The sequence below is a fragment of the Sander lucioperca genome, chromosome 3, assembly GCF_008315115.2.
Source record: "Sander lucioperca isolate FBNREF2018 chromosome 3, SLUC_FBN_1.2, whole genome shotgun sequence".
NCBI lineage: Eukaryota > Metazoa > Chordata > Actinopteri > Perciformes > Percidae > Sander > Sander lucioperca.
The window spans coordinates 28,728,895-28,754,910 of record NC_050175.1 but is presented as its reverse complement, the minus strand read 5'-3'; the positions used below and the strand labels follow the sequence as shown (position 1 = coordinate 28,754,910).

Below are 26,016 nucleotides of genomic sequence, written 5' to 3'. Positions count from 1 at the left end.
ATTAGGGGACATTTTCTCAGACTTGATGTCTTAAGGGTTATTTTTACTTGGGCTTGGAGACTGTGTTACAAACTTTGGAGATTGAAATATGTAGCTTCATGCCAGGCACTTTGGGTTTTAAAGAAAATATACTATTGGTTGCATTATGGGCATTGTAGTACGCAACATTTTAAGAGCTTGATTCACACTAGGGACAAAAGTCAGCATATATCTTGGGCCATGCTGCTTCGATCTGTCTGTTGTGAGTCTACCTGCCCTTTTGCGATTAAGGATTATTAGGTTTACGATGTGATGGAAAGGGTTAAAGGAAAAGTCGGATCTTACATAATGACAGAAATTACTCCCTGACCAAGACGTGACTTGTTTGTAAATGTACCTAACTACGACAGTGAAGCCACACAAAAAAACAAATTAGCTTCTAAAATATTAGTCAACTCCAGGACAACATCAAAAGATGTATTTGTGTGAGTGTGTCTGTGTCTGTGTGTGTGTGTGTGTGTGTGTGTGTGTGTGTGTGCGCGCGCACGCGCATGTGCTGTATACTCCTACAGTTCTCATCTCACATTATGAATTATGTTTTTGATACACTTCACACTGGAGACTGCAGGAGAATAACAAAACAAAGGGGCAATATAAGTAAATTGAGTACATGGTTAATGACACAAATGCCACCTTTCTCTTAATGTCCAATAACATTTAAATAGACTAAGTCTACATAGCTAACTTAATGTGTGCCTGCCTGGCAGCAAGTAGTACATGAGTGCACATGGAGGCTCAAAGGCTGGGTGGTCTGTCTGTTGTGTGTTTCTACAAGGAGACAGAGACATTAAACGGGACTTCTTCTCTACTGGCTGCCCAAATAATTCAGCTGGAGTCACACCCAGCCGCAAGTAATACATTTTCCTGGACTGGAGAGCAGAGTAGCCCAGAGGGCATCTAATGAACCAGAAATGACAAATCACTGATTTTCCTGCTCATTTCAAAATCAGTGTTGGCAAATGTATGCCTGTCGGGCATGTGGGTCAAATGGACAGGAAAGTAGTAGCTTCATGCACCATTTGTGGCTTACTTTCCAGATCTGATCCACCCATGCATTTTCTGTCATGGTGGCTGTTAAAAAATAGGTATTTTTAGCCATTTTAGTTTGAATAAATTTAAAGCATTATTCTAAAAGGAACTGGTTGGCAGGCAAATCATTTGTTTTCCTTCACATGTTGTTTAAGAAATGAGCTCTGAGAGAAAATGATCATCATACCCATCTTTCCTAAAACTGTTTTCACAGTTCACATGGATATTGTCATCAAAAGAACTGCAAAATAATCTTTACAAGAAATCTTTAATAAAAGACAAGTGTTACACCATTGTAGAGAAGCTTGACACAGATACATACTGTAATACACACACCATGTCATAGTTGGTCTTATGTACAAACACATTTTTCAAACGAATCACATACAAACACATGTGCGCGCACACACACACACACACACACACACACACACACACACACACACACACACACACACACACACACACACACACACACACACACACACACAAACACACACACACACAAAGAGAGAGACTGATTACTACTACTGATTATCTTCCATATCCAACTATACCTAATGTATGTTTTTTGGCCATTGGTACAGTACACGTTTGCACACAAAGGGGATGACTTGGAATGCTATAATGCATACAACACGATACAGGCTGTCCCAGTGTGCAGCCATGATCCGCTGAGTGAAAAGACAGTCTAAAATATTCCACAGCAGCAGGATGTTACAGCGAGCTTCATGGTAATGGATGAAGAAGAAACAGGAAGACGAGAGCAGAAAGAGGGAAGAGGATGTAAGCAGTCAGGGTTGAGCAAGTCAAAAGGAAATAGAAAGGAGGCAGGAGAAACCAGCAAGAGAAGGAGCACGAGGAGAAAGAGTTCAGGTGTGTGTGGTTAAAGAGTTCCTTCATCCAGCAGTTTGTTGATGCCATTGCAGATCTTCCTCAGGGAGAGTCTGTACTCCTCTCTGTCCCCGTACAGCTCAGCCAGGAACTCTCCGTGGGCAAAATGGTTGAAAACGTGATCGATGCGTGCATGTGAGCGCGCCGTCAGGTGCTGCTCGACCAGGGTGTGAAGCAGGTCCCTGCACTCCAGCAGAAGCTCTGACAGAATATTCCTGTCAAAGGTATACTCCACCTCATAGAACGACACCACCGTCATGGCTGCTTGGTTCATCTTTTTCTTAAAGCGCTCCACTGTGTCCAGCTCGTCGGGGCTGAACTGGTGGTTGCGGTACAAGATGCCGATCTTCAGGGCAATCTTGATGACGTCCTTGATGATCTTGTGGGCCTCCTTCTTGCTCTTGGTGAACTCCCGGCTCGTCTTGTAGAGCTCGTCCAAGATCTCGCTGCTGGTGTCATCTGTCAGCATGTTGGCCACTACCATGGTCGCCATCTTGCTCAAGATCTTCTTCTGGGCCTGCAGGGCCAGGGAGCGAGAGTTAAAGCTCTCCTGTCCTGAGGGCAGAGAAAAAAGAAAGACAGGTTGTTTGGGTTCCTAAAGGGCACAAATCTTCACTCTAACATTACCTTTTTAAAGGAATATGTTACTGAACAAAACTGTAAAATAATGATCCTACCTAGGTAGCTTGTCATGCACTGATTCTTCAAAGCAGTATAAATATACTGTTTTAGCCACTTGGGGGCGGTAGAACAAGCTACAAAAACAACACATATTATCACCTCATGAAGGTGATTTGACAAATTTGTTAGCAGACAGCTATTGCCTATTCACACATCCAGCAGACATGGAACATCATTAGCATTAGTTTGGAGTCTGTCCACCTGATGAATGTAAATCCAATATTCATTCTGCTTTTAGCTCTGTTTTGGTTTCCACCAACTCATGGGGGAAATATCTGGCTCTTTAGCTGCTACATGCTCCACTATGTTTACAAGCTAGTTGCTACTCTTTTTTTCTTTTTTTGTTGTTGCTGAAAACAGCTGCCATGTTCATATTTGTATCATTATATCAATGCTCTTTATACCAACAACTGTATCCCACTCAACATCAGTTAAACTGTTAACATTTGCAGATGATACCACTTTAATAGGTCTTATCTCTGATGGTGATGAATCTGTTTACCGGGCAAGTCAAGCAGTGAAGCAGTACAGCTGGTGAGGTGGCGTGAGAACAATAACCTAATCCTCAATACATCTAAAACCAAAGAACTGATAGCCCAGCACCTTCCCCTCTCCATCAATGGCCAGGTTGTTGAGAGGGTCCCCTCCGTCTGCTTCTTAGGCACCACCATACACCAGTTTCTCTCATGGGACCTGAACATCAGTGTCATTGTAGTTTATCTGTGTTTTAAGCCCCCAACTAGGATTAAGCTATGGTTATGGTTAAGGTTACGGTTAGGGTTAGGTGCCTTGAAGTCAACGGTCGCAGCGCTGCCTGGAAGGAGACGTTGGGGGCTTAAAACACCATTGAGCGTCATTGTAAGCAAACCCCATCAGAGACTCTACTTCCTCCGTCAGCTGAGGAAATTTGGGATTAGCCAGAAAGGCATGACTCATTTCTACCAAGCTGTCGTGGAAAGCATGCTGACCTTCTCTAGCCTGTCCTGGTACGGTAACGTGAACAGCTAGGATAAGCAACAGCTAGAGAAAGTCTCCAAGATTATTGGCTGTAGTCTGACTAGCATAGCCTCACACTATGACACTAGAATCATCAGAAAGGCTAGAAACATCACCACTGACTCCTACCACCCAGCACATCACCTGTTCATCCTTTTGCCATCAGGGAAGAGGTATAGAAGCATCACTAGCAGACTTCAGAGATAGCACCTACCTCCAAGCTATATGACACTATAACATGGGTTACATTTTAAAGTTTTTCCCTGCAGTATTAAGTATTTGTGGACTGTCCTCTCTGCACTATGGAATGCCCCAATGCACTAGGGACATTCCCATTTGCCATTGCAGTATGAGGTTTACACACTTTAAAGTGCAATATGTGTTGTTTATGTTTATGTCTGTGCATTTGATGTCAATATGTGAGGTATATGTGTGCAATTTGTTATGTCGGTGCACTGTTGTCAATTAGGTGGTATATGTGGGCACACCAAGACAAATTCCATAAACTGCACTGTTGAAATGGCTAATAAACTTAAACTTGAACTTGCATACTGTATGTACCTAGAGGTGTTAAGACGTGGACAAAGACTTTTATGCAATTGTAGATTTGGTGGCATGGAGGCTATGTTGCCAGATAAGTTAGCCACCTGCCAAGCTGTGTGTTTGTATGGTAATGACATGTTTCTATATCATCATTGTTGAAGATACATGTTCAAGGACAGTTCAGTGACTGCACTTTTTGTCTATTACAAGAACCAACCAACTCAACTGGGAATTCTGGCCTGTGGAGTCTTTACATAACACAACACAAGATCACACCTGTTACACTGAGGGCATTGTCCTTTAAGCGATATTGAATGAATAAACTAAGTCTTTTTTATCAATACAGTAGACTGAACATTGGAAAAAGAAAGAAGCACTTTTAAAGTAAATCTTGGTACATGTTATTATTATAGTCTTTAACAACCACCCTTAAATTTCAGTATGTTTACATGAAAAAGCTGACTTCCATCTGGACAAGCAGGCTATAGCAGCTCTGTTGATAATAAAAATATGGGTCTTTCCTTTTTCCAGTTTCCATTGACATTACTTTGCCCTTGCATAAAGAACTCTGTGTACTCATAAACAGTCTGATCTTATGTACTGATTTCTTTGTTATTTAGAGGAAGACTTTTTCTTGTGGTTGAGACACAACTTGCTGTTGTTGATATTGGTATTTAGCAGTATTTAATGTGATCTCAGTAAATATGAAGGCAAAGCACTGGCACAGCATGCCTGTTCGGATGATTCAGTTTTTTGGCATGGACAAAGGCTCATCCTCCAATCCATTCCAAACTTGGATATACAGAACTGCTGCTGACTAAAAGTTTATTTTACAAAAAACAAAATCGTACTTTGATTTTAAATAAAGTTACAAAAGTAACTAAATGCAGAACACAGTCTGACAAGTGAGAGCTGAGGAGTAGATAAAAAGCGGTGCAGCCACATTCAACACAGGGCGGCGTCCTTCCTGGAGCTGCCTGTGGTGTGGTTGGCTGAGTATGGGAGGAATGATTATCTGTTCTGGATAACATCAAATAGCTGTACACTGATAAGAACCTCTTTGCACACAGTGTCTCTCTTCAGACTGATCACGGTTTTATGCAGTGTCCCACTATGTCGCAATTTATCATAGAGGAGAACATCAAAGGCTGCCTGTGATATCATACAGCAATTCCAGCAGCTTAACATGTGTCTGTGTAAATGTGAAGAGTGGGAGGATCCAAAAGGGGTTTTTTTTAGGTGCCACCCAGCTACAAATTAGACACCAGATAACTCCTATTATGATTAAAGCCCAGGAAAGATGCCTCACTTTTTTCCTCCTGTTCCCTAGGCATACTGTCAGACTTGTCCTCCTCCACATGTATGTCCAAAGAGAGAGAGAGAGAGAGAGAGAGAGAGAGAGAGAGAGAGAGTGGATGGGGCCATGGGGGTGTCATTGCCCAGTAAGCTTAGCACAGAACAGCAGATGAGCCCAAATTCAAAGACACCTGCTTTGTTGTCATTATAATTTTTATCAAAACAGACAGCTATGTGACCATTCACACCATCATCGCGTCATCTGTGTGTGTGTGTGTGTCTATATATATATATATATATATATATATATATATATATATATATATGTGTGTGTTATTTAAACACACACATGCACAAGGGATGGAATGCAGCCCAACAACTGGGAGAAATCCTAATTGTGGCATTTCATGTGAATGTACAGAATTGACATTTGATGTGTTGGTCTGAAGCTAAATGACATTTCATGTACATATAATTAGCCTGCTATGACATTTACAACTTCCACGGCAAATATCTTTGTCTACAGTCATTTCCCAATACATAAGATCTGATGTTCAGTTCCTTTGTGCAGCTTCATGGGCGTGGGGGTGAAACTTATTGTATGTTAGACAAAGGTAGAGTGGGTGAGCATGAAGATGTCAAAGAAAGAAGTTGAAAAGAAATTGAAAGTGAATTAACTCCTGATTGTGCAATCATTTCTGATTATGTATTGATGTTTTGGGAGCAGCAGAACAAGCTTGAAACATGACAATGACATATTCACATGTGTAAAGTTATTGTTATCGCCAACATAATTATAATTGCCAATTCACACACTGCAGACACAGATTAACATAACCATTCAATTGGAGTTGTGTTTTTGGTAACCTGGCAAATGGAAGTCCACTATTCTTTTCTTCTAAATCTGTTTTGGTCTCTAACGATTTCCAATTTGTAGCTCTTTGGCTGTTAAATGTTTCATGCCTGAGGTGACGAATAGATAGCATGAAAATAAACATCACACCAATATGGTAGTTTCCATGATTTTTGAATTGCAACACCAGAACATATAACTGTGGTTCTCATTACGCAGATCTGTGCCTCTCATCAACAGGCTCTCTTTGTCACTGTTATTTCCTGTTTCTCTGAAGCAGCTCTTTGTTCCAGTGAGCCTCTGATATTCAGAAACCCAACTGGATAGATTTCTGAAACGCTGGCACACTGATAAAGGTGACAGCTTGCCCCATAAAGCCGGCCTTGTCGTACCAATCGTCGTGCAGGCTATCTGGATTTGGATCCTACCAGTATGTGTGACCAGTCGCTGGTGAATTTCTCTTCTGTGCAATTAATTAACCAAGATCTGTGATTCTCAATGCAGAGATCAGTTAAACTTGTAACTTAAAAGAGTGATGCATGAAAGGAAGTGATTGGATCTTTTCTGTTTTTAGTGCAGAGCTAAAAGTAGACTAATTATTCCTCTGCCACCCCCCATCATACAGCCTGGAGCCTGTTTCTGAGGACCAGCAGGTGGCTATCCACAAACTTGCCTTCACCCTTGTCTCAAGTCTGCACATACCAGAGTGGCGAAGAATGTTAGCAAAACTGAAGGAGTGTGCGTGTGTGTGTGTGTGTGTGTGTGTGTGTGTGTGTGTGGTGTGTGTGTGGGGTGATGAAGATGAGGCTGCTTGAGGTGTGAGTCAGAGTGCTGGGGAAGAAGGTGGGAGAGTCTGGCTGAAGATTTTACAGTAAGTGAGTGTAGATGATTATAAGAGAGCCCATGGAGACACCGAGAAGTCTCTCACACACTACCATGCAGCCTGTCACCCAGAGGCTGATAAGAGTGACATGCATGAGCCAGAGTGTCAGAATGAGTTAGAGAAGAGTCCAAGCTGTCAGCAGAGAGATGGTCAGAAAACTGTCTATCCTGTTACTTATCTCTCTCCTGCTCTCACACATTCTCTCCTGCCTGCTTATTATATTCTCACTTGTTCTCAAGTGTGAAGGTTTCACAAAATAAAGTGACTATTCTGTGTAATGCAGCATGTGAGAATAAGTTACTAAAAAAAACCAGGAGCAGGAGTAGGAATCCATCAAAGTGGTTACATAAGAATGTTTGGGAATTGGTGAAGTTTACTTTTAACATCAGGATTAGTAAGGTGCTTGGTGCTCTCTGGCCGTGGCTGTTGACTAGACAGTCTCTCTTTGTTCCGCCTGATGTTTTTAGAGCGCTGAGTCAACAGTTTCTGCTGCACTGCATCAGAACATACATACAGTGTGGAACATGGATACAAGCCAAACCTGCCCGGCTAAAGGTGGTACCCTGCAAAAAATATGCATCTAGGCTGATTTATTTTTCAATTCAGTCAGAGGCACTTATATCAATGAAGTGACCATTTATAGCAAAATAGCAAAACAATATAGCTATCACAAAAACACAGCTTCTTCTAGAAAACTAATCCTCCACAAATTTGTTAAATTAGATGTGAGCTGCGCTGATCTTTTTGGTCGCAGCCAATCACTGCGTTGACCACTGCTTGTACTGAAAGATGGATGAAAAACTAATTGTGTTGCTGAATTTCCAAAACTGTACAAAAACAAACTGGCCCCATATTGAGACCAGACAAAAAAGATGAACGCTTGGTGCAATATCTTTGCTACCAGGTTTGTTACAAAAACACAGTTTAAGTGTCTGAAAGGTAGCATTCTTTAGAAGTTAAGTGAGCTGATCCTGACCCCTTGGCACATTAAAAGCGATAAAACTCAACAGTTGAAACTTGAACATGAAATTTAAAAAAAAAAGACTTGCTAATCTGGAGATTTTTTGCAGCATGCTGGGCGGCTGGGCTGTGGGACAGGGTCATGAGGCTCGTGTTGGTGTCTTTCCAGAGTAACCAGAGGAATGAACCACTAGCAGGACCAGCAGCTAACACTGATGAGGGCCGACTGGCCTTTACCGAGTCAACGCTGGAGGGCTTATCAGCTGGAACGCTGCAGAACTCACACCCCTGACCGAGGCAACTGTGTGAATGTGTGTGTGAATCTGTGCGTGTGTGTCTTTTATCGGCTGTTTTTTGTCTGTTGGTTTTCATGTCTCGACAGCAGATTTTTTTTAAATAATTAGAATACTCAGTCATCATCATCAATTTTATATTTACAGTGATGATGATCAAAGATATTGATATTCACTAAATAGAGATCAATTAAGTTATTAAAGGCAGGGTTGGTGACTATTTCCAATATACACTTATGGGCTCTGAAAAAGGAGCGAAAAATATCCGTCATCTGTAGCTGCTTTATCGATCACTTCCTTTGAGCGAACCAATGAAATGCCTCCTAGCCCCGCTGCACGTACTCCACCCCTCCACTGTACGAGCCTGAGCTCAATGCGCGTCGTCGCCACATTGCTAACAGTAGTCATGTTTGTTTTAAACATTTGGTATGATAATATCAGGTATTTGTTTACTGGTGAGTTTGCGGTCCTTTTTCCTGGTCTGCTCTGCTCTGGAGCAGCGAAGCAGCAGTCTGTGTGTGGGTTGGAGCCCCGAGGGCAGGGGGAGGAGATGCTACTTTAAAATCTTGCTAGCTTTTGAACATTACCAACCCTGGCTTTAAGTGATCCGCAGCCACTAACCAGTTAAGGTAATTATCAACTAACTACTACTATTAACTAAGATGAAAGCCAAGCATATAAAAAACATCCCATATATATACATGTTGTATAATATAATATATGGTAATATATAACAACATAAACAAAGGCATTTCACCTAGATTTGTTGAACAATTTAAATTAATAATTAAATGAATAGGGAACTATGGTATCTAAAGATTAAAAGTAATGGAAATGCAAAATCAAAATAACCCTGAAATAAAAAATGATGTAATTGTCTTCATTTTTTCCAAATTATTTTCTATCCTGAGCTGTGAATCTTCTGCAGCTGATAACATAATATTTTAGCTCTGAACCATTTAGAGCTTCTGCAGAGCTCGAAAACCTAAAAGTATCAGGTATCTGACACACACACATACACATACACACACACACACACACACACACACACACACACACACACACACACACACACACACACACACACACACACCTGTTTGGGGTTGCTAATGACAACATGTTTAGTATTAGACACAACCAGGTCACACTCTCTGCACAGGTGCATGGGATGTTTGTTTTGTTGCCAGACCGACACTGATACTTGTTCACCACACATGCCTGTATGCGCTCACACGACAAACACAGGTGTTCATTCACAATCATTTTTCTATTAGGTTTGTATATTACTGTAGCACAGGATGAATGTGTGACGTTCGATAAGAAGAGAGAAAACAAAAAAGAAAAACGTCAATTTGTCATAGTGTTCAGCACAGACACTCCTTCCTGTAAACATTATTAGTTCAAACAGCCAAACATGAAATGTTGCTAAGAGACAACCTGACTCAGAGATGCACAAAAGTAAGAGAGGTTAGGAGTGTTTTTGGTTAGTGACAAACAAAAAAGCTATCGAGCTCTGCAAATCTAATTTGTTGCCCAGTTGGAGTCATTACCAAAGTCCCCTGCTGTACATTTACTTTTCATGTGCAACCTATTATTTTAATATATTTTATAACTGAGTAGTCAATACATGCCTCTCTAAAGTGAATGGTTTCACAATATTTTTCCAGACATTTTTCTTTTTTAAATATTTTGTTTAATAAGACAAACAGCAGAACACTTCTACAGTAATCCCCTTTTGCCTAATGTTTACTGGACTTCTGCAGTAGTTGCATATGTTCATATTTCATATAAAAAAAAGTCTGCCAGCTTGTGTGCTCATGCTGTGGCACAAAGTGCAGCAAAAGCCTCAGTAATAAATCAGTACTGCCATTTCACAAAGAACAAACACAAGATGAACAATGTATCAATACCAAGAAAATGTCAGGGTAAAGAAATGTAAGAGACGTAAACAAGGGTGACAGCTTGACTTCCTCTTCTTTTGCCTTGACCTTTTCGTTTGCTTTTCGTTTCCAATGAGGAGACACTGCAGACTTTCTCTGGCTGCATTGAGGAAAACAATGGAGCAGGTCATTCAGCAACTGTAAAGAGGTTTTTAATAGCCTGCAGGGTTAGTGTTAAGCAAGCCTGAGGGGCCAATCGACTGGAGTGGGGAGGAGAGGGATGGTGTGTTATGCCAGCTGGTACCAGAGCACGACCAGCCGTGTTGGAAGAAGTATTTAGGTGTTTTACTGAAGTGAAAGAAACAATATCACACAAAATATACTCTGTTACAAGTAAAAGTCCTAAAATTTTATTGTGTAGAGACAGTGGATAGTCATGAAAGGGGGAGAGAGATGAGGGATGACACGCAGCAAAGGGCAGCAGGTCGGATTCAAACCCGCGCCGCTGCAGGACTCAGCCAACATGGGGCGAATGCTCTTACTGGGTGAGCTAGAGGCCGCCCCCTACATTTAATTTTTTTTAAGTCATTATGTTTTCTGTGTACAATTTTAAAAGTAGCTAAAGCTGTCAGATAAATGTAATGTAGTAAAAAGCACAACATTTTTCAGTGACTTGCAATGGAGTAGAAGAATAAAGTAGCAAAAAATGGAAAAAAAAGTTCAAGTAAGATTGTACTAATGTACAGTACTTGAGTAAATCAGAATGAAGGAAGGAGCTGCAGAAGAATTCAGACACTTGAACAAATGAAGGATTTTTGTCTTTTTGCGTCCTAAAGGCTCCGGTGTATTTCTGACTGCTCTAATCAGAAGATGACTCAAACACATCATCCCTGCACACTGTCTGTTGTAATGCAGTGTGTGTGTGTGTGTGTGTGTGTGTGTGTGTGTGTGTGTGTGTGTGTTTGTTGTGTGTTTGTATCTGGATGAAAGTAACTGATGATAAAGACTGAGAAACAGAGAAACATATTTCTACTCAGAGAAAGAGAGTGAGACACAGTACGGTGTAGTGCATTGATGTGCATTATTCATGACGTCTCTCAGCCAGTTTCCAAAGGGCACTCTGAATCTGAAATAGGTCATTTGCTGTGCCATTAACAGCTGCTCAGAATGTAGAGGGGTATTCAAACCTTTAGGGTTAATAAATAACTCCCTTTTAGTGTTAATGACTTTCATTCATGTGAAGTGGGGTCATAAGGTTTAAAGCTCATTCCCTTTTGTAGATGTGGATATTTATTGCCTCAGACTGAAACTGGAATGTACACCTAACATGTGCTTTACTGAGAGAAAGTGTAATAGCAGGAAATACAGATGTACCCTCCTCACAGATCCCCATGGCTTTTACAAAGCACACTGCTAACTTCGTGTAAAACACATGACAAATGAATGTAAGTGTTTTTTGTGCCGATAATGGCTTGTGCAGGTGTTACCTGTCTCTGCTTGAACCTAGTTTTAATTTTTCTCACATGGAGAGCATGTATGAGGTGAGGCATGAAAGAGGCTGCATCCTCACAAAATATTGGTATCATGATGATATTATTGTATTTTAGCTGAGCCGAGTTTAACTGTAGTACAGAAATGACAAATATATGTTTGAGTTAGGTTAAAAAAAACAGTTTGTCCTCTATATATGCACTAACAAGTTTGCGTTTCATCTGTTAAACATCCCATTCAGTGCAAATCTGACAGTTCTTTAATAACCAAAATGATTGGATTTTTATCAAAATAGTTTATGCTACAAATAAATATTGCTGATATATCATTATCAGATCTTTTAAAAGCTCTGACATATAGATATTGGCCAATATATTAATAATCTATTATCGGTCAGGCTCTTAAGAGCTAGTTATACACATGTCATGTTTATGTTCTGATGACATTACATAACTGAATTGCGGCAGCCCAATCCCAGCAGGCTTTCCACATGAGCTTTGACTGTGGCTGTTCAGCTACAACCACTTTTGCCACTTTTGTTTTACAAACTTGTTCATTTCAAGCAAATTTTTGATTAGGATTGTGATAAGTTTGGTCTGGATAAGCTCTAACCGTTCTGATTTTGTGATCTATTAACACCCAAAATAAACCTTTTCTCTAACATATTCCTGCCCGTTGGGTTTGTGAGTGTGTTGGCTTAAGTAAAAAAAAAATGGATTTAATTGAATGGAACAGTCAAAAGAAAGGCATAACAAGCAGTCTAAATGAAAATGGTACACTTTATGGCCCTGACACACCAACCAGACGGGCCGACCGTCGGCAGAAAAGGCAGTCGGACTGATCAGTCGGGTCCCGAGGTCCAAAAAATGCCTCAGAACCAAGGGGGTAAGCCTCTCCTCGGACCGCGAACCTCCTATGGCGCCATTTTGATGCTAACAAGCCATCACCTCCCGTTAGCATTCCATTGACTGCCATTCATTTTGACGTCACTTTGACAGTGAATAACTTTACATCTGAAACGTTTAAAGACTTTATTTGTCCATTGTTTATTTCTAAAGAAACACGACAATGTATAAAAGGCTCCATTACCTTGTATCTCACGTTATGGCTCCGTATCAGATGTTTTTGTAAAAATAGGCTAACAATTGTGTCATAACCACGCGACTTACTGTCGCATAGTAGAGGAATTACCGTATAGTACAGGAGAAGCTCGCAGGCAGTTTCGACTTACATTAGCTGTTTAAGTTTAATTACTAATGTTGACTAGCATTTTAGTTAGCAATAATTAGCCTGTGCCTATGTTATCTCCTTACATATACCTACGCTCTCCGTCTCTGCAAGATTGGGAATGATTGAGATTTCTCTTGGCACAGCTACCAGAAGACTTACAACTTTCAGACAGGTTGCTCACGTCACATTTACGTCGTCTCTCTCAGTTGGAGGCTGCGCAGTAACGCTCAGCGCTCACCGGAAAAGTGCTTCTAACAGCCTTCACTGGTCTCTGTCTAGAGCAACGGGATCTGTTGGTCCATTCTTATATACAGTCTATGCTCAGAACACACTGAAGCGACGCCGACTTGAGCGTACGCTCTGCGCGTGCGCGAAACGTAATACGTCTCCATAGCAGCAGGCGGCGCTGCTTTCCATTAACAGTCTGATTATTTCCCAGAAAATGAAAACCGGCAGCTGACTGGATGAACGCGTCACGTGGTTCTTTTTTCTCTGGAAATTCACAGCCAGACTGTCATGGCGGCTTGTTCAGAATACGATCTCATATTGTACTAAAATAGTTCACCGAAACATGTTTCTGAAAACATTTTAAGTGAGAAATAGCCCATGCAGTTTCTGAATCTGTCTTCATTTCAGATTGACAAAGGTCAGTTTAAAAGATTTTCATCAGATTTTGAGCGGCTCATCCGCTCCCCATTTCTGGGCGAGTCCCGACTGCCCTGTCTCCAGACTGAACATTGACCTCGCCAGACAGTCTGACGGCCGATTATCGGGCAGGTGTGTCTTCTCTTTTAGGATGTTCTCCATGTATTGGTCAGAATACATGGCAATGTGCAGCCAAACACGGTTTGACTCAGCATTACTGGAAAATGCATAATGGAAGAACATCACAAACATTTTACTGTAATCGTGAGTTTCAATAAAAGCAAATTGATGTAGGTCAATGTAGCTGTAATGAAGAGATCTGATATACAGTAGCAGACAATGTTTGAACCTACAAGTGTGTTTATCCTGGGAGTGGTCTAAGTGTCTCTACTGTGATTAACAGTCCAGGGAAAAGCACTTAGGAGCCTCTTGGAGTCAGGAGGGACACAAAAACAGATTGCCTATGGCACCGTACAGCCTTATTTAATGCTCCATCCCTCATCTCTTTCTCTGCCTTTCTCTGTCTCTTAGTTGTAATGGCCATGTCCCTGTAGAGCTGAACCACAGAGATGAGGCGAAATGAGGCAGTGGTAGAAGATGTCTGATTAATGCGCCGCTGGCTTGATCACAAGGATCGGGAGAGAAAAGGGCGAGAGACAGAGAAAGATAGCAGCGATTTGACCACCACCTTTGGTTCTCGTCTTGGCTTTCATTGCAGTCACTCCTCGTTATGAAGACCAGAGAAGCGGCTAATCTGCAAAGGATGCGAGGTGGTATCCAGGACATCCTGTTAGAACACAGACTGGACTGCAGGGCCCTGCGAGACTTGTCCTTTGACCTCTTCTTTGCCGTAGATCTAATGTCTTTACCAGCTGGGGCTCACTAAAGTCTGCCATTGTTTAGCAAGTAAAGAGCCAGGCCACAAATAGCTGGTTAGCTGGGCACAATGGCATAATGTTGTTATGAAGAGCCCTAGTGCACGCTAGTTAATGCTGCTTTAATGTTTGAAAGGCATGACTGCTCGCTTGGGTCCAGATGTGCTCAGCTTGTCAGTTTTGACAGAATTTGCGCCTAAACTATCTACCGTATATTGTCTTGTCACATAATCAAATAGAGGCTTGACATTGGACAACATCAACATACCCAGCAAGCATCATTGCATATCTGTATATGACAGAAATACCAAAAACATTAGGAAATGATTCATTTAATTGAATAGTTTTTCAAGTTTGTCAGATTTCTACTGCCTTATTTACCAAAAAAAAGAAAACTGTGACTCTCTATAGCCCGCCCACCCCACAAGCTCCAATGCAACTGCACTGCCTGTACTGTCTATATCTACGCCTCTGGCCGGGCATGAGAACTGGCTGGAGACTGTGTCCCCTCTCTGCTTCCCTTCTCTGGGAGCTTCTCTGGAAAACTACTCTGCCTTGATCGTCAGCTGTAAGGTGGGCGGTGGTTGAGGACAAAAAATACTGAGCATTTCTACATGGATACATAAATGTCCACTAATAATTTGTACAACACAATAATGATCCAAACTACAGTACATCCAGGTTTTGCATTTACAGCTCTAAACAGCCAGTGTTATGTAAGTCTCTGAAACTGTCAAAACATTTTTGTCAGCGACAGCCGCAGTTTGTCTGGAAGAGAAAGTGGGCGGATAACCACCGTGACTGCAAACAAAGAAAAGAGCGGCAACTACAATCAAACTTCACTGTGGAAATGTGACACAGCACAAAAATGCTTTTACGTGATCACTGGTTAATTCAGCTGTAATCCTGTAGATAACCACCTCAAAAATGATTTGATTCATAGAACACTATTTATAAAAAGCTGGGTACAAATGTGTGGGTGGGTGTGTTTGTGTGTGAACCATAATGATAGACTGTGAGACTGAGGCCTAATAAAAAACAGAGGATGATAAAATATTGGGGCTTTTCTTACTTTATCTGGCCTGGAACCAAGACAGAAGGTTCCTTTGAAATAAATAAATAAAACTATTTACAGAGAAAGGAGAAGTGCATAAGAAAGAGGGAGGGTTGGCCAGAGCTGGCAATATGTAGGCTACATTTTCATTTCCACCATTCAGTCAAGACTCATAGAAGTAAGCAGGAGAAAGTAGAATGAATGAGAATAAAGAGGATATGTTTGCTTCAAAAATGCTCCGAATTAGCACAGGAGGAGAAAATAAAAATAAATATACAATCACAGCCATTCTGAAAGCCTGCATATGTGTCACTTCCTTTAAAACCAGCGTGGAGGAGTGATAGAAAGAAGGATGGAGGAAGTGGGGGTGTTAAAGGAAGAGATATGTCCATATGTCCATATTTTGATGGTCTCCTGCCAAAGTGCATTTACGTCAGACACAGACCCACACAACATCAAAAACATCTTGTCACCATCCTTCCCTTTTGCATCTTGTGCAGCTGTATGAATAACCAGATATAGCACATTTCTTTGTCTTGTATTCATGAAGCTCTCGTCTTCTTTTTGTTTAGCTGTTTCTTTTCTCTGTTCATTTCTCATCAGATCTACATTGAGCAGAGCTTGAGTGGCAAGGAAGTTAAGTGTTTTCCGGGACTGGGTGAGTCGCCCCTCTCATAGACTTCAGCCAAGTCTCAGCATGCCGTGGCATCGCTTACAAAGAAAAAAAAACACACGTGCATGCACGCACGCACACACGCATGTACGCGGGCACACAAATACACACATGCACACTCATCCAGACCTTGCCAGCTTTCCCCATAACTTTGGCCTCCTGGTTTGTTTACTAGCTCACCCACTATAACTGAGTTTACGTAAAAGTGAGGCACTGGGAAGCTTCAAATAACTAGAGGCCCAGTCTGTCTTTGGCTTTATATAGAACTAAAGCCCCGCCCCCTGCCCTAGCTACCCTCCCTACCATTAGCATCCATAACTTAGTGGGTCTTCTGTCAATAATCTATGTTAAATGGGTGTTTACTGTACTGCAAGGTAATATTTGAAGACCCTGCCACATTTGTAATAACCGGTGATGGAAAAAGTGTTTATGGGGTTAGCGTTAATGTGTTCAAAATTTGCTGTACTCAAAATACTGAAAAAAACAGCAGGTAGGGATTGCCTCCACACAGCTCTCATAGAGCGCTTCCCAATATGTGAAATACCTACGTTTTTTCACAACCACATGCATTAACATGCAGGGATGGCCGGACCGGCTATCAAACTAGAACAGAGGAGCTCGGATTACAACACACACAGAGGGAGTGTGATTTCATTCACTGGATGCCATTACTCCATTATATCTTTACATAGCAAATATTTGTTTGCGGCTTCATTAATATTCTGAATATAGAGTACAGCCCCTTAAAGTAAAAGTATAAATGTATTAGAAACAAAAAGTACTTAAAGTATCAAAAGTTAAAGTACTCATTAGGCAGCAGAGTGGCCCCTGTCATTGTAGTATGTATAATATACTAAATTATCCGACTTTTATTACTATAACATTGCTATTAATATTGCAGCTATTTTAGCATTCTGAATAAAATTTGAATCTGAAAAGTAACTAAAGCTGTCAGATAAATGTAGTGAGGTGAATATACAATATTTCGTCCTGAAATGTAGCAGAGTAGAAGTATAAAGATGCTTTAAATGGAAATACTCAAGTAAAGTACAAGTATATCAATATTGTACAGTTCTTGAGTGAATGTACACTGTTAATAATGCAAATTACAGAATCCATATCGTAAGTCATTAGTATTTCAAAGTATTTCATGCAGTTCAATCAATTTGTCAAAAAACATGCCAATTATTTTAAAAACAATTTAGTATTGTTGCTAATTTAACAATTCAGTATTTGTTTCATCTCGATGTAATCAGGTCACTGGGCGACTCAAGTTGCTGCAGCTAGTTCAAATATGGCTGTAATAATAGGAGGTAGAGGGGGCTGGAAGGTCAATATGTTTTTTAGGCAGCAGAGATGTTAAATAATGATAAAATGACATTTGAAGAGAGCATTACAGTAATGAGTACCATAAAGGAAGAAACCAAGTTACAATCACATACATACGCTAAAACTAAGTAACTTAGGTTTTTTGTATACTACCAAATGATACGATGTCAACTTTGTTTAGATGATAACTTTTAATAGTGACTTCAGTACTTTGGCTATGTATTATTATAGCATTTAGCATTTAACAGCTGCTGCTCCCATGAGTGAGGCAAACACAGTTTCCCACTGGCGACCATCATAAGTTGTTTTATTTTTAAATTATGAAGTGTAAGAATCCTACTAGCCAGTGCAGCAGTAGATGTTACAGATTTCTTTTCAAGAAGACAGATGCAATAAACACTCAATGAGAAAATTACATGGAGTTGTAAATGTTAGGGGAGCAAAGGTTAGCCAGGAGAAGGGGCGGGGTTTCAGCTGTCTCTGCTGCCTCAATTAAAAGGTTGCTCTTGCTTTGACTGGAGTGATAAAAGTGGATATACTTTAAGCTTTGGCCTTCAAGGCCCTCACTGGCATGACACGCTTTAGTGTGAAGCCAAAGTGCTGCTGCTCTCCTGGCTGCCAACCCACCACTAACTAATGACCAGGAAATAACTGTGGTTACACACACACACACACACACGCACGCACGCACGCACGCACGCACGCACACACACACACACACACACACACACACACACACACACACACACACACACACACACACACACACACACACACACAGATTTGTTTCTGACTTTTAGAGACTACATTCCTTCTTTTAACTTAACCTTCTCCACTACCATCCAGAGCCAAATCCTTCCATATTGTGTTAATTCAAATCCTAACCTTTAAGGATAACAGAGTGCAGAACTTTAATTTCTCTCTGTTTCCATTATTGCCCGTGACTTCTGTCACTGCCTTCTACCCCCTAGAGGCAAACAGTTTTAAATGTACACTAAAAGCAGCTTAATGTGACATACTGCTACACTAACTGTTGTGATATACTGTGCTGAATATACATGGTTATTTTACTTTTCCCTACCATAATCTTAAAATGCTATAATTAGCACAGTTAGTTCATTTGTGCCAGAGTTAAGTGTGAAACGCTTTGTGTGTAATTGCCTCCCACTCCGCCTCGTTTTCTGTTGCCTTTTTGTTGCCTAAAGTGGGAGAGGAAAAGTTTATTAACTTGATATAATCTGCATGGTGAGCTTATATTAGGAGACGGTAGGTAAGACAAACCCACACTGCTGTGGCTTCCACTGAACAATACATTTTAAGTTAAAGCAGAAACTTTACCTAAAATAAACAAATAACTTTCCTCAACATTTTCTATCAAAGATTGTGATTTTACTTGAATAAATAAAACAACAAAGATACAAGTTCAATGTTCAGTATCCACAGATACCTGTACAGGCTCAATGCTCCACTGACGCCATTCCAGCCTTTCCTTAATACACACTGCTCTCCCTCAAATAGCTCGCCTCTCACACCAGGCGCCACTAGTGACTGTTTGCTTTGCTCCGACTGGCCCTCCAGTGAAACCACAGCCTTCTCCTCCTCCTGAGTGTGTGTCTATGAGGCCTTGTCAAAATGCCTCTGCGGTCTAATTTCATGTTTCAGTAATGGCTCAGCCGTGGGGAAACAGTTCTCTCTCCAAATGTCCCACAGACACTATGAAATGCCACAGTATTATTTTGTCAACGCATGCATGTGCATATGAATGGAAAATGCTCACACACACACACACACACACACACACACACACGCCGGTCAGGGACCTGAAAGTTTTAGGGTTTGTCTTTCACTGCAGCTAGAGGAAGAAAAAACCTTTCTCCTGAGTCGCCTTTTCCACTTACGGCTTCACTCCTGTTTTCTTTTTTTTCTCAGTTCATGTTACAATTTTCCAGAACCAGCTCCTGGTGTCTCGAGTGAGTGTGTGTGTGTGTGTGTGTGTGTGTGTGTGTTTGTGTGTGTGTGTGTGTGTATGTGTGTGTGTGTGTGTGCGTTTGTGTAGAGGGCTGGGGTGCAGTAAGCACTCTCCATCTGTGGGCCAGATTAAAGGCGGAGAAAAAAAAATCAGGGATGCATGTGTTGGGAGACCAAGGAAATGAGCAAGAAGAGTGCAGGCTATTTTAGTGTGTGTGTGTGTGTGTGTGTGTGTGTGTGTGTGTGTGTGTGTGTGTGTGTGTGTGTGTGTGTGTGTTACAGTGTATGCAGGGCTGGCCCACTCGGCCTGTCTCTCATGTGTAAAGCATGTGGCCAGTCTGCCAACATGGCAATAATGAGGCAGAAGCTCTTCTCTGATGCTGGGTGCTCCTGACTTGTTCTATTGCAGCACGGATCTTTGAAGTGTTTGTGGAAGTGTGGATTAGTGGCAATTAACAACGGCAACAGAGTTGTCGCGTTTGTCAGTATACCAATGTGTGAATACTGAAGAATACCTGGCCGAAGATTACATTTCGGTTTTGCCATCAAACATCTGCAGCTTTTTTGTTTCTAATAGAACCACAGCAACAGCCCTCATGCCCTTATGCATCCCACAGCTGTTATTACAACACAAACAGCTTCTCTTTTCAACAAGTCTGTTATCCATAGAAAATTCAAAATAAACACAAATGGCTGGAAGTAGCTCTGAGGATGGCAAATTGGATTATGGTGTTACAGTGTGTCGCATTCACCATGATGAATCAGCCAAAAGTAGACCGTGGGCTGATTATTCACCAACATAATGTCAGACAAATATAACAACTAACAAGTAATTCAAACCAGAAAGCAGAAGTATCATTGTTTAGTGAAATGCAATGTATATTATCTGCTGTGCGCCTATTGTGTGGACAACAGCCCTCCAGCAGAACAGGTGTGTTGACATCCAGCCTCTCTTTGACTTATAATAAGGTGTGGTCATCTCCACTCCACCACAGGAAGGAAGGAGAGGACTGCTGGATGAATCATTTTGTGGGTATTGGGATTGTCAGTGGCATGCTCATTGCATGACTCGCTGACTGGATGATTATGGGAGGAAATATGAGCCTTTATGTGTGTGTGTATTTTTTGTGTAAAGCCTAAAGGGTATTTCTTTCAGAATAGTTACAGCTGATCTATGTGTGTTGTAGCTGATCTTTGTGCTTTAACCCAACAAAAGGTACAGAGAATTGTGGAGCAAAGATAGAAAAACCTAATGAAGAAAATAAACTATTGCTCTCTCTCTATTGACTCACTGTGTCACTCCATAGTCCATCCTGCCTCTCACATGATAACCTGTCATAAAAAAAGTTAACTATGATAAATAAATCTCCCCTGAAACTACTGGTGTGAGATAATTGAATAACATAGGTTAAAAAAATACAGTAGGAAAGCTTCCAGCAGACACATCAGCAGCAAGGACCAGATTTTGATAATTAAAATTGAATTGAATTGACTTTTGGTGTTAGTCATTATCCAAGTTCACGGACCTTTTTTGCATATTGTAAAACCATCTACATTCACCTGAGAGAAACCAGGAAGAGGAAAAGAAAATTATCTGAGGATAAATCTAATGGAGCATAGGACCACTAACAGCTCAAGGGCAGAGAAGGCCACCTGTAACTAAATACCTCAATATTTACACTAAAGTTTTGTGCCAGAATACAGATTAAAAGCACAGATCAATCACACATCCCTCATCCACATCCAGGAATAAGGGTCCGTTTGTGTACAGCAATGCTTTCAAAATACGCCTGTTTTCAAAATAAACTTTGCTCAGGTTTCACTGGGACATTTGACCTCAAAGTGAGCCATACCAGTTTTCTTTTTAACTGACACTTGACTGAAGAGAAGAAACTACAGCACAGCCACAAAACGCAATGCATTTTGAGTATGAGTCTCTTTCTCTCAACTGGGAAAATTGTCATTCTGCTTTTGCTCTCACGTCACGCTTCCTTTTCACCGTGTGTAACATAGTGTTTGTGTCCAAAAGACACGAGAGTTAAATCCTCTTACATTACAAACATTATGTCACGTTACATTGCTAGAAGCTTTAGCAGATCAAAGCATTTTTAGAAAAAGGAAAATGTGTCCATGATTTACCGCTGCCTCAGTCTCTGGAAAACGTGTACATCCCTTCACATGATAAAGCCTCTGCCTCGAATAAAGTACTGGTTCATGTTTTAACACTGAACAGTTTGCGTAAAATCAGCAGATGATATGTGTCATCACCTACTGATGATGTTCCTAAAATTTTCTGGCTCTCATATTACTGTAAGGTTCCTCTCTCTCTTTGCCAATGGCCCAACAGACAGACATACAGACAATGAGCCAGATGGATAGACAGATGGCCAGAGTTCAGCAGAGCATCATTAACTCTATGCCATCAAATGAAGAGGCAAACAGCCACAGCATCATTATGACACTATCACTAACAGGGGCAACAACATGCACTAAAAAAATTATGTCCATTATTTGACACCTATAGCAGCACTGCTAATAGTACCCAGGGACAGTCCATCCATGTGTCTAATGGAAAATCCTTTTAGGGGAACCCACATCTCTCTAACAGAGGACAAAGTCATTTAAGGCATCAGTCTAAATCTCTACAGAGAGTATGTAGCAAAGCAAAGACTATTTGACCATTCTCTTGGAGATTTGATTCATCGTTGAACTCAAACTTATCTCCAGGAGGTTTGTGTTTGTGTGTGTGTGTGTGTGTGTGTGTGTGTGTGTGTGTGTGTGTGTGTGTGTGTGTGTGTGTGTGTGTGTGTGTGTGTGTGTATGTGTGTTCTTGTTTAACTATATTCGTGGGATCCAAAAACCGGGAATACAGTATACTTGTGGGGTCCGGACAGCTTTGTGGGGCCAAAATGCTGGACCCCACAAGTTTAAAGGGCTGTTTGAGGGTTAAGACTTGGTTTTAGGATTAGGGTTAGAATTAGGTTATGGTTATGGTTAGGGTTAGGGTAAGGGTTACGGTTAGGCATTTAGTTGTGATGGTTAAGGTTAGGGTAAGGGGCTAGGGAATGCATTATGTCAATGACGGGTCCCCACAAAGATAGTACCACGCACTATGTGTGTGCGTGTGTGTGCGTGCGTGTGTGTGCGTGCATGTGTGTCTAAGGTTTGAGTCCAACTGTTAACTCTCTGTACTGCAATAAGTTTTTGCTTTGCTTTGCTTTGCTTTGCTTTACTCTGACACCATAAAACAATTCTCCCTGAAGTGTGTAATGCACCACGGAGAAGAGGAAGAAGCGTTCGGGGAGGCTGTGCTTCCTCAGTAGCTGGATGTGTTGATGAACAAACTGGCTGCACGTGTCGGAGCTTGCCTGTTCCTGGTGGTGACTGAGCCAGCTTTCATTCGCACACTCAACGACGCTCTGTCAGTCACCAGCATCAGAGCTCACAGCAGCTTGCCTTTGATACATCTCGGCAAGACGCTACAGATACTGGATAAAGTGACTCTTAAAAGTTAAAAAGTGTGTGATTCTTGATTTGGGAGGGGGTTCTTAAAAAAGTTTTCAGATGTGTAGGCAAACTGCTGATCAGTGTAAGGATGCCTGCATTGTGAAATAAATTGGTACAGAGTTGATAAAGCTACAGCCCCATTAACAAAATGTGTGTATGTTGAGGGTCCAGTGCCGTAAAAAACAAATACTGGAAAACAGGCAGAAAGAACCCACTGACCCTCTGGATAAACAAATATACTACAATGTAGAGGTGTATTTACCACAACATGTTAGTGTTGTAGTTGCAGTAATGGTCTTGAGGCTTACCTGGAGACAGGTCTCCGTCACTCTGCTCTCCAGAGTCTGAATCCATCTTCCCCTGCAGGACAATCGGAGGCTGAAGAAGCTCTCTGATTCCTATTTCTTCTTGTTCCCTTTCCTCTAAAGGGAGTCTTCGGATTTCTTCACCCAGAGAAAAAAAATCTACAAATGCACTTTCTTGTATTTTTTTTTCTTCTTCTCTTGGTGCGCTAAACTTCCCCTCCCAGTCTGGATCACTGCAGCTGTGAGAGGAATTCTACTGGACTGTTTTGCTGAGCTGTCCTCCTTTTTTGTTGCTCTCTTTTCCTTTTGCTCTCCTCTCTTCTCCTGACTCCCTCAGTTTCCCTCTTTCCTTCTCCCTCTCATCTACTTTCCCTGTGTCTGATGCTCCCTCCCCTTGCTCACTCTCGGTCCGTCCCCCTCTCGGTTTCTCCCTCCCTTGTCCCTGCCACTTGGTCCCTCCTCTTCCTCTCATTCGGTGCTGTCACAGCCTCTTCACGCTTTCCCCACTCAAACTCTTTCTCTACCTCTTTCTGTATGCTGTAAGTGTCGTCTCTTCCTCTCTTTTTCTCTCTCTCTTCCTCTCTCCCTCCCTCTCTGTCTCTGGGTAAGAGGGCTGTCTGTGTTTTAGCAGAGCAATGGGAGAGACTCATTCATGGCAACTTGAAATTCATCTCCAGCAGTAAAAATCCCATGACCCCTTGTTACTGGCTGTTATAAAATCAGTCACTTACTATCTGTGGTGTTCACATGAAGTCAGGCCAGGTTACTGTTTTACTTTGTACCATAACCATTGGATGGATCTGACATTTAAATGTGACAGGACAGTAGTTTTTGATTTGTATTAGTCCTTTCCATCACTGATCAATTCCATCCAAGGCACAGGCTACTATATGTTTAGATGTCTTTCTTTCTTTCTTATAGTGAATTTATTTGTTTCCATTTGTTGCAGAGGCTAGTTACTTGGTTTTGATAGATGTTCAAGGATGTTCAAGGATGCACCAGCATGCAATATTTCATACTCGGTCGACAAAACAGAAGCCTTCTCAAAGCATATAAATTACGAAATTCACAGCATTGCTTTCGTTGATTTCCTGATCATAAATGCCCACTCAGTGTCAGTGTGTCCTTGAGTGCCCTAGTAAAGAGAGAGTTCAGAACACTTGCTGCTTTGAAATGCATTACCTTTCAACAAATATATACTTGAAGAATTGTACAAGACTGTTTTTTATCTGTCTCTAGGCAGATTTAAGTCTTAAGAATGGAACAAAATGGTCAGAGATCAATGAATACATATATATATATATAGTTAACAGCAATGCAAACTTAACATTTCTTCTTCCCAATGTAATGTATTCACAATAAGCATGCAAAACCGGTGTATTCTTTGATTCTGCACTAAACCCACAGAAAAGTACAATATGACTATGGCAGTTCCTCTCAGCTCTACAGAGCATTTTAACGTCTTTCAGCTCATTATTTTGGTTTTATAGACCGTGATTTTACTGTTTTGTCTCATTCTTACCGCTCTCATCAACTTTTTCTTCCAGCATGGCAGGTGTTTTTAAAAGAAAAAGCTCTGATAAACCTAATTTATGCTAACTGCATTCACCAAGCGGCACACAGACAAAGTTTGCGATCAGCTAGTGAACATGGTGGTGGTGCAAATAGCCATATATTTACCTCAGGAGCTGGTGGAGACGAAAAACTAGAGCTAAAATGAGAGAAAATATTGGACTTACAGTACATTAATAGGGTGGCCAGAATCACAACTCCAAATTAAGAAAAACAAACAGGCAGTGTCTCTTGGTATTTGCTGAGAACAATAAACAAATAAAGGCATTCTAGGAAATACTGTATGTAGGCAGATGTATAAAATGTGTAATACCATCTTTGGGTGGGTTTCTCTTTTTGTCTGCAGTCTGTGAGACACTATAAAGCTCAGATTCAAAAGTGTGGGGGCAGGTGAGTGTGCAGTCGGTGGTCTGACAACAGTTGCAGGCGATACCATCTCCCAGGTGTGGAGCTGACTGTTGCTCAGCATCCACACTGGGCACCAGATGGCATTGGCCTGTCTGCCCACTGCCCAAGGCTAATTTATCTTCGACCTTGTGCGCATGTGTGTGTATTCTCTTTTGCAATATTGTAGTGACAAAAAAGATATGCCAGTGATCACAACAAGCTGAGCTACTTTGATCCTAGCAATAACGCTGTGTATTGTGCTATATCCCTCAGACAGAGAAGCATAAAAGTGAGTCTACAGTGTATTGGTTTGCTTGGAAGAGTATTTTCTTTTAAACCAAAAGTTACAAGAAACTTGAGTTTTGGATCAGCCTCAGTAATTCAGTTTCTGACATAATCGCCATCATCAGCAGCTCCAGAAATGTGCCCTTAGTGATGTGGGGCCATTTCATTTGTGAGTTGTTTAGCTTGTGTAACTACACGCTACTGACAAATCTACTGTGTCTCTGCGTGATAGGACAAACCAACCACACTAATAGAAGACAATGACCAGTAGTGAAAGAAGAATCCATTGCCATCCATTACCAGTGAAAGTATAGGTACTAAAGTATTATCAGCAAAACACTTCAATAT

General features: G+C 41.2%; 1 protein-coding gene across 1 annotated transcript; it reads right to left on the bottom strand.

The window, feature by feature from the left end:
- Positions 1–1,317: 1,317 nt before the first annotated feature.
- Positions 1,318–23,797, bottom strand: tnfaip8l3 (tumor necrosis factor, alpha-induced protein 8-like 3). The gene is made up of 2 exons (XM_031306317.2): positions 23,428–23,797; positions 1,318–2,517 (listed from the first exon to the last, which is right to left on the bottom strand). The coding sequence occupies exons 1-2, from the start codon at positions 23,471–23,473 to the stop codon at positions 1,955–1,957; spliced, it is 609 nt and encodes a 202-aa protein (XP_031162177.1). The 5' UTR covers positions 23,474–23,797; the 3' UTR covers positions 1,318–1,954.
- Between the last annotated feature and the right edge of the window lie 2,219 nt (positions 23,798–26,016).

What these genes read in the sequence shown, in the direction of transcription:
- tnfaip8l3 (XM_031306317.2), bottom strand. Translation starts at nt 23,473, where the DNA reads ATGGATTCAGACTCTGGAGAGCAGAGTGACGGAGACCTGTCTCCAG. An exon ending in TGACGGAGACCTGTCTCCAG is followed by an intron (nt 2,518 to 23,427) that starts GTAAGCCTCAAG and finishes CTCTGCCCTCAG; the next exon opens with GACAGGAGAGCTTTAACTCT.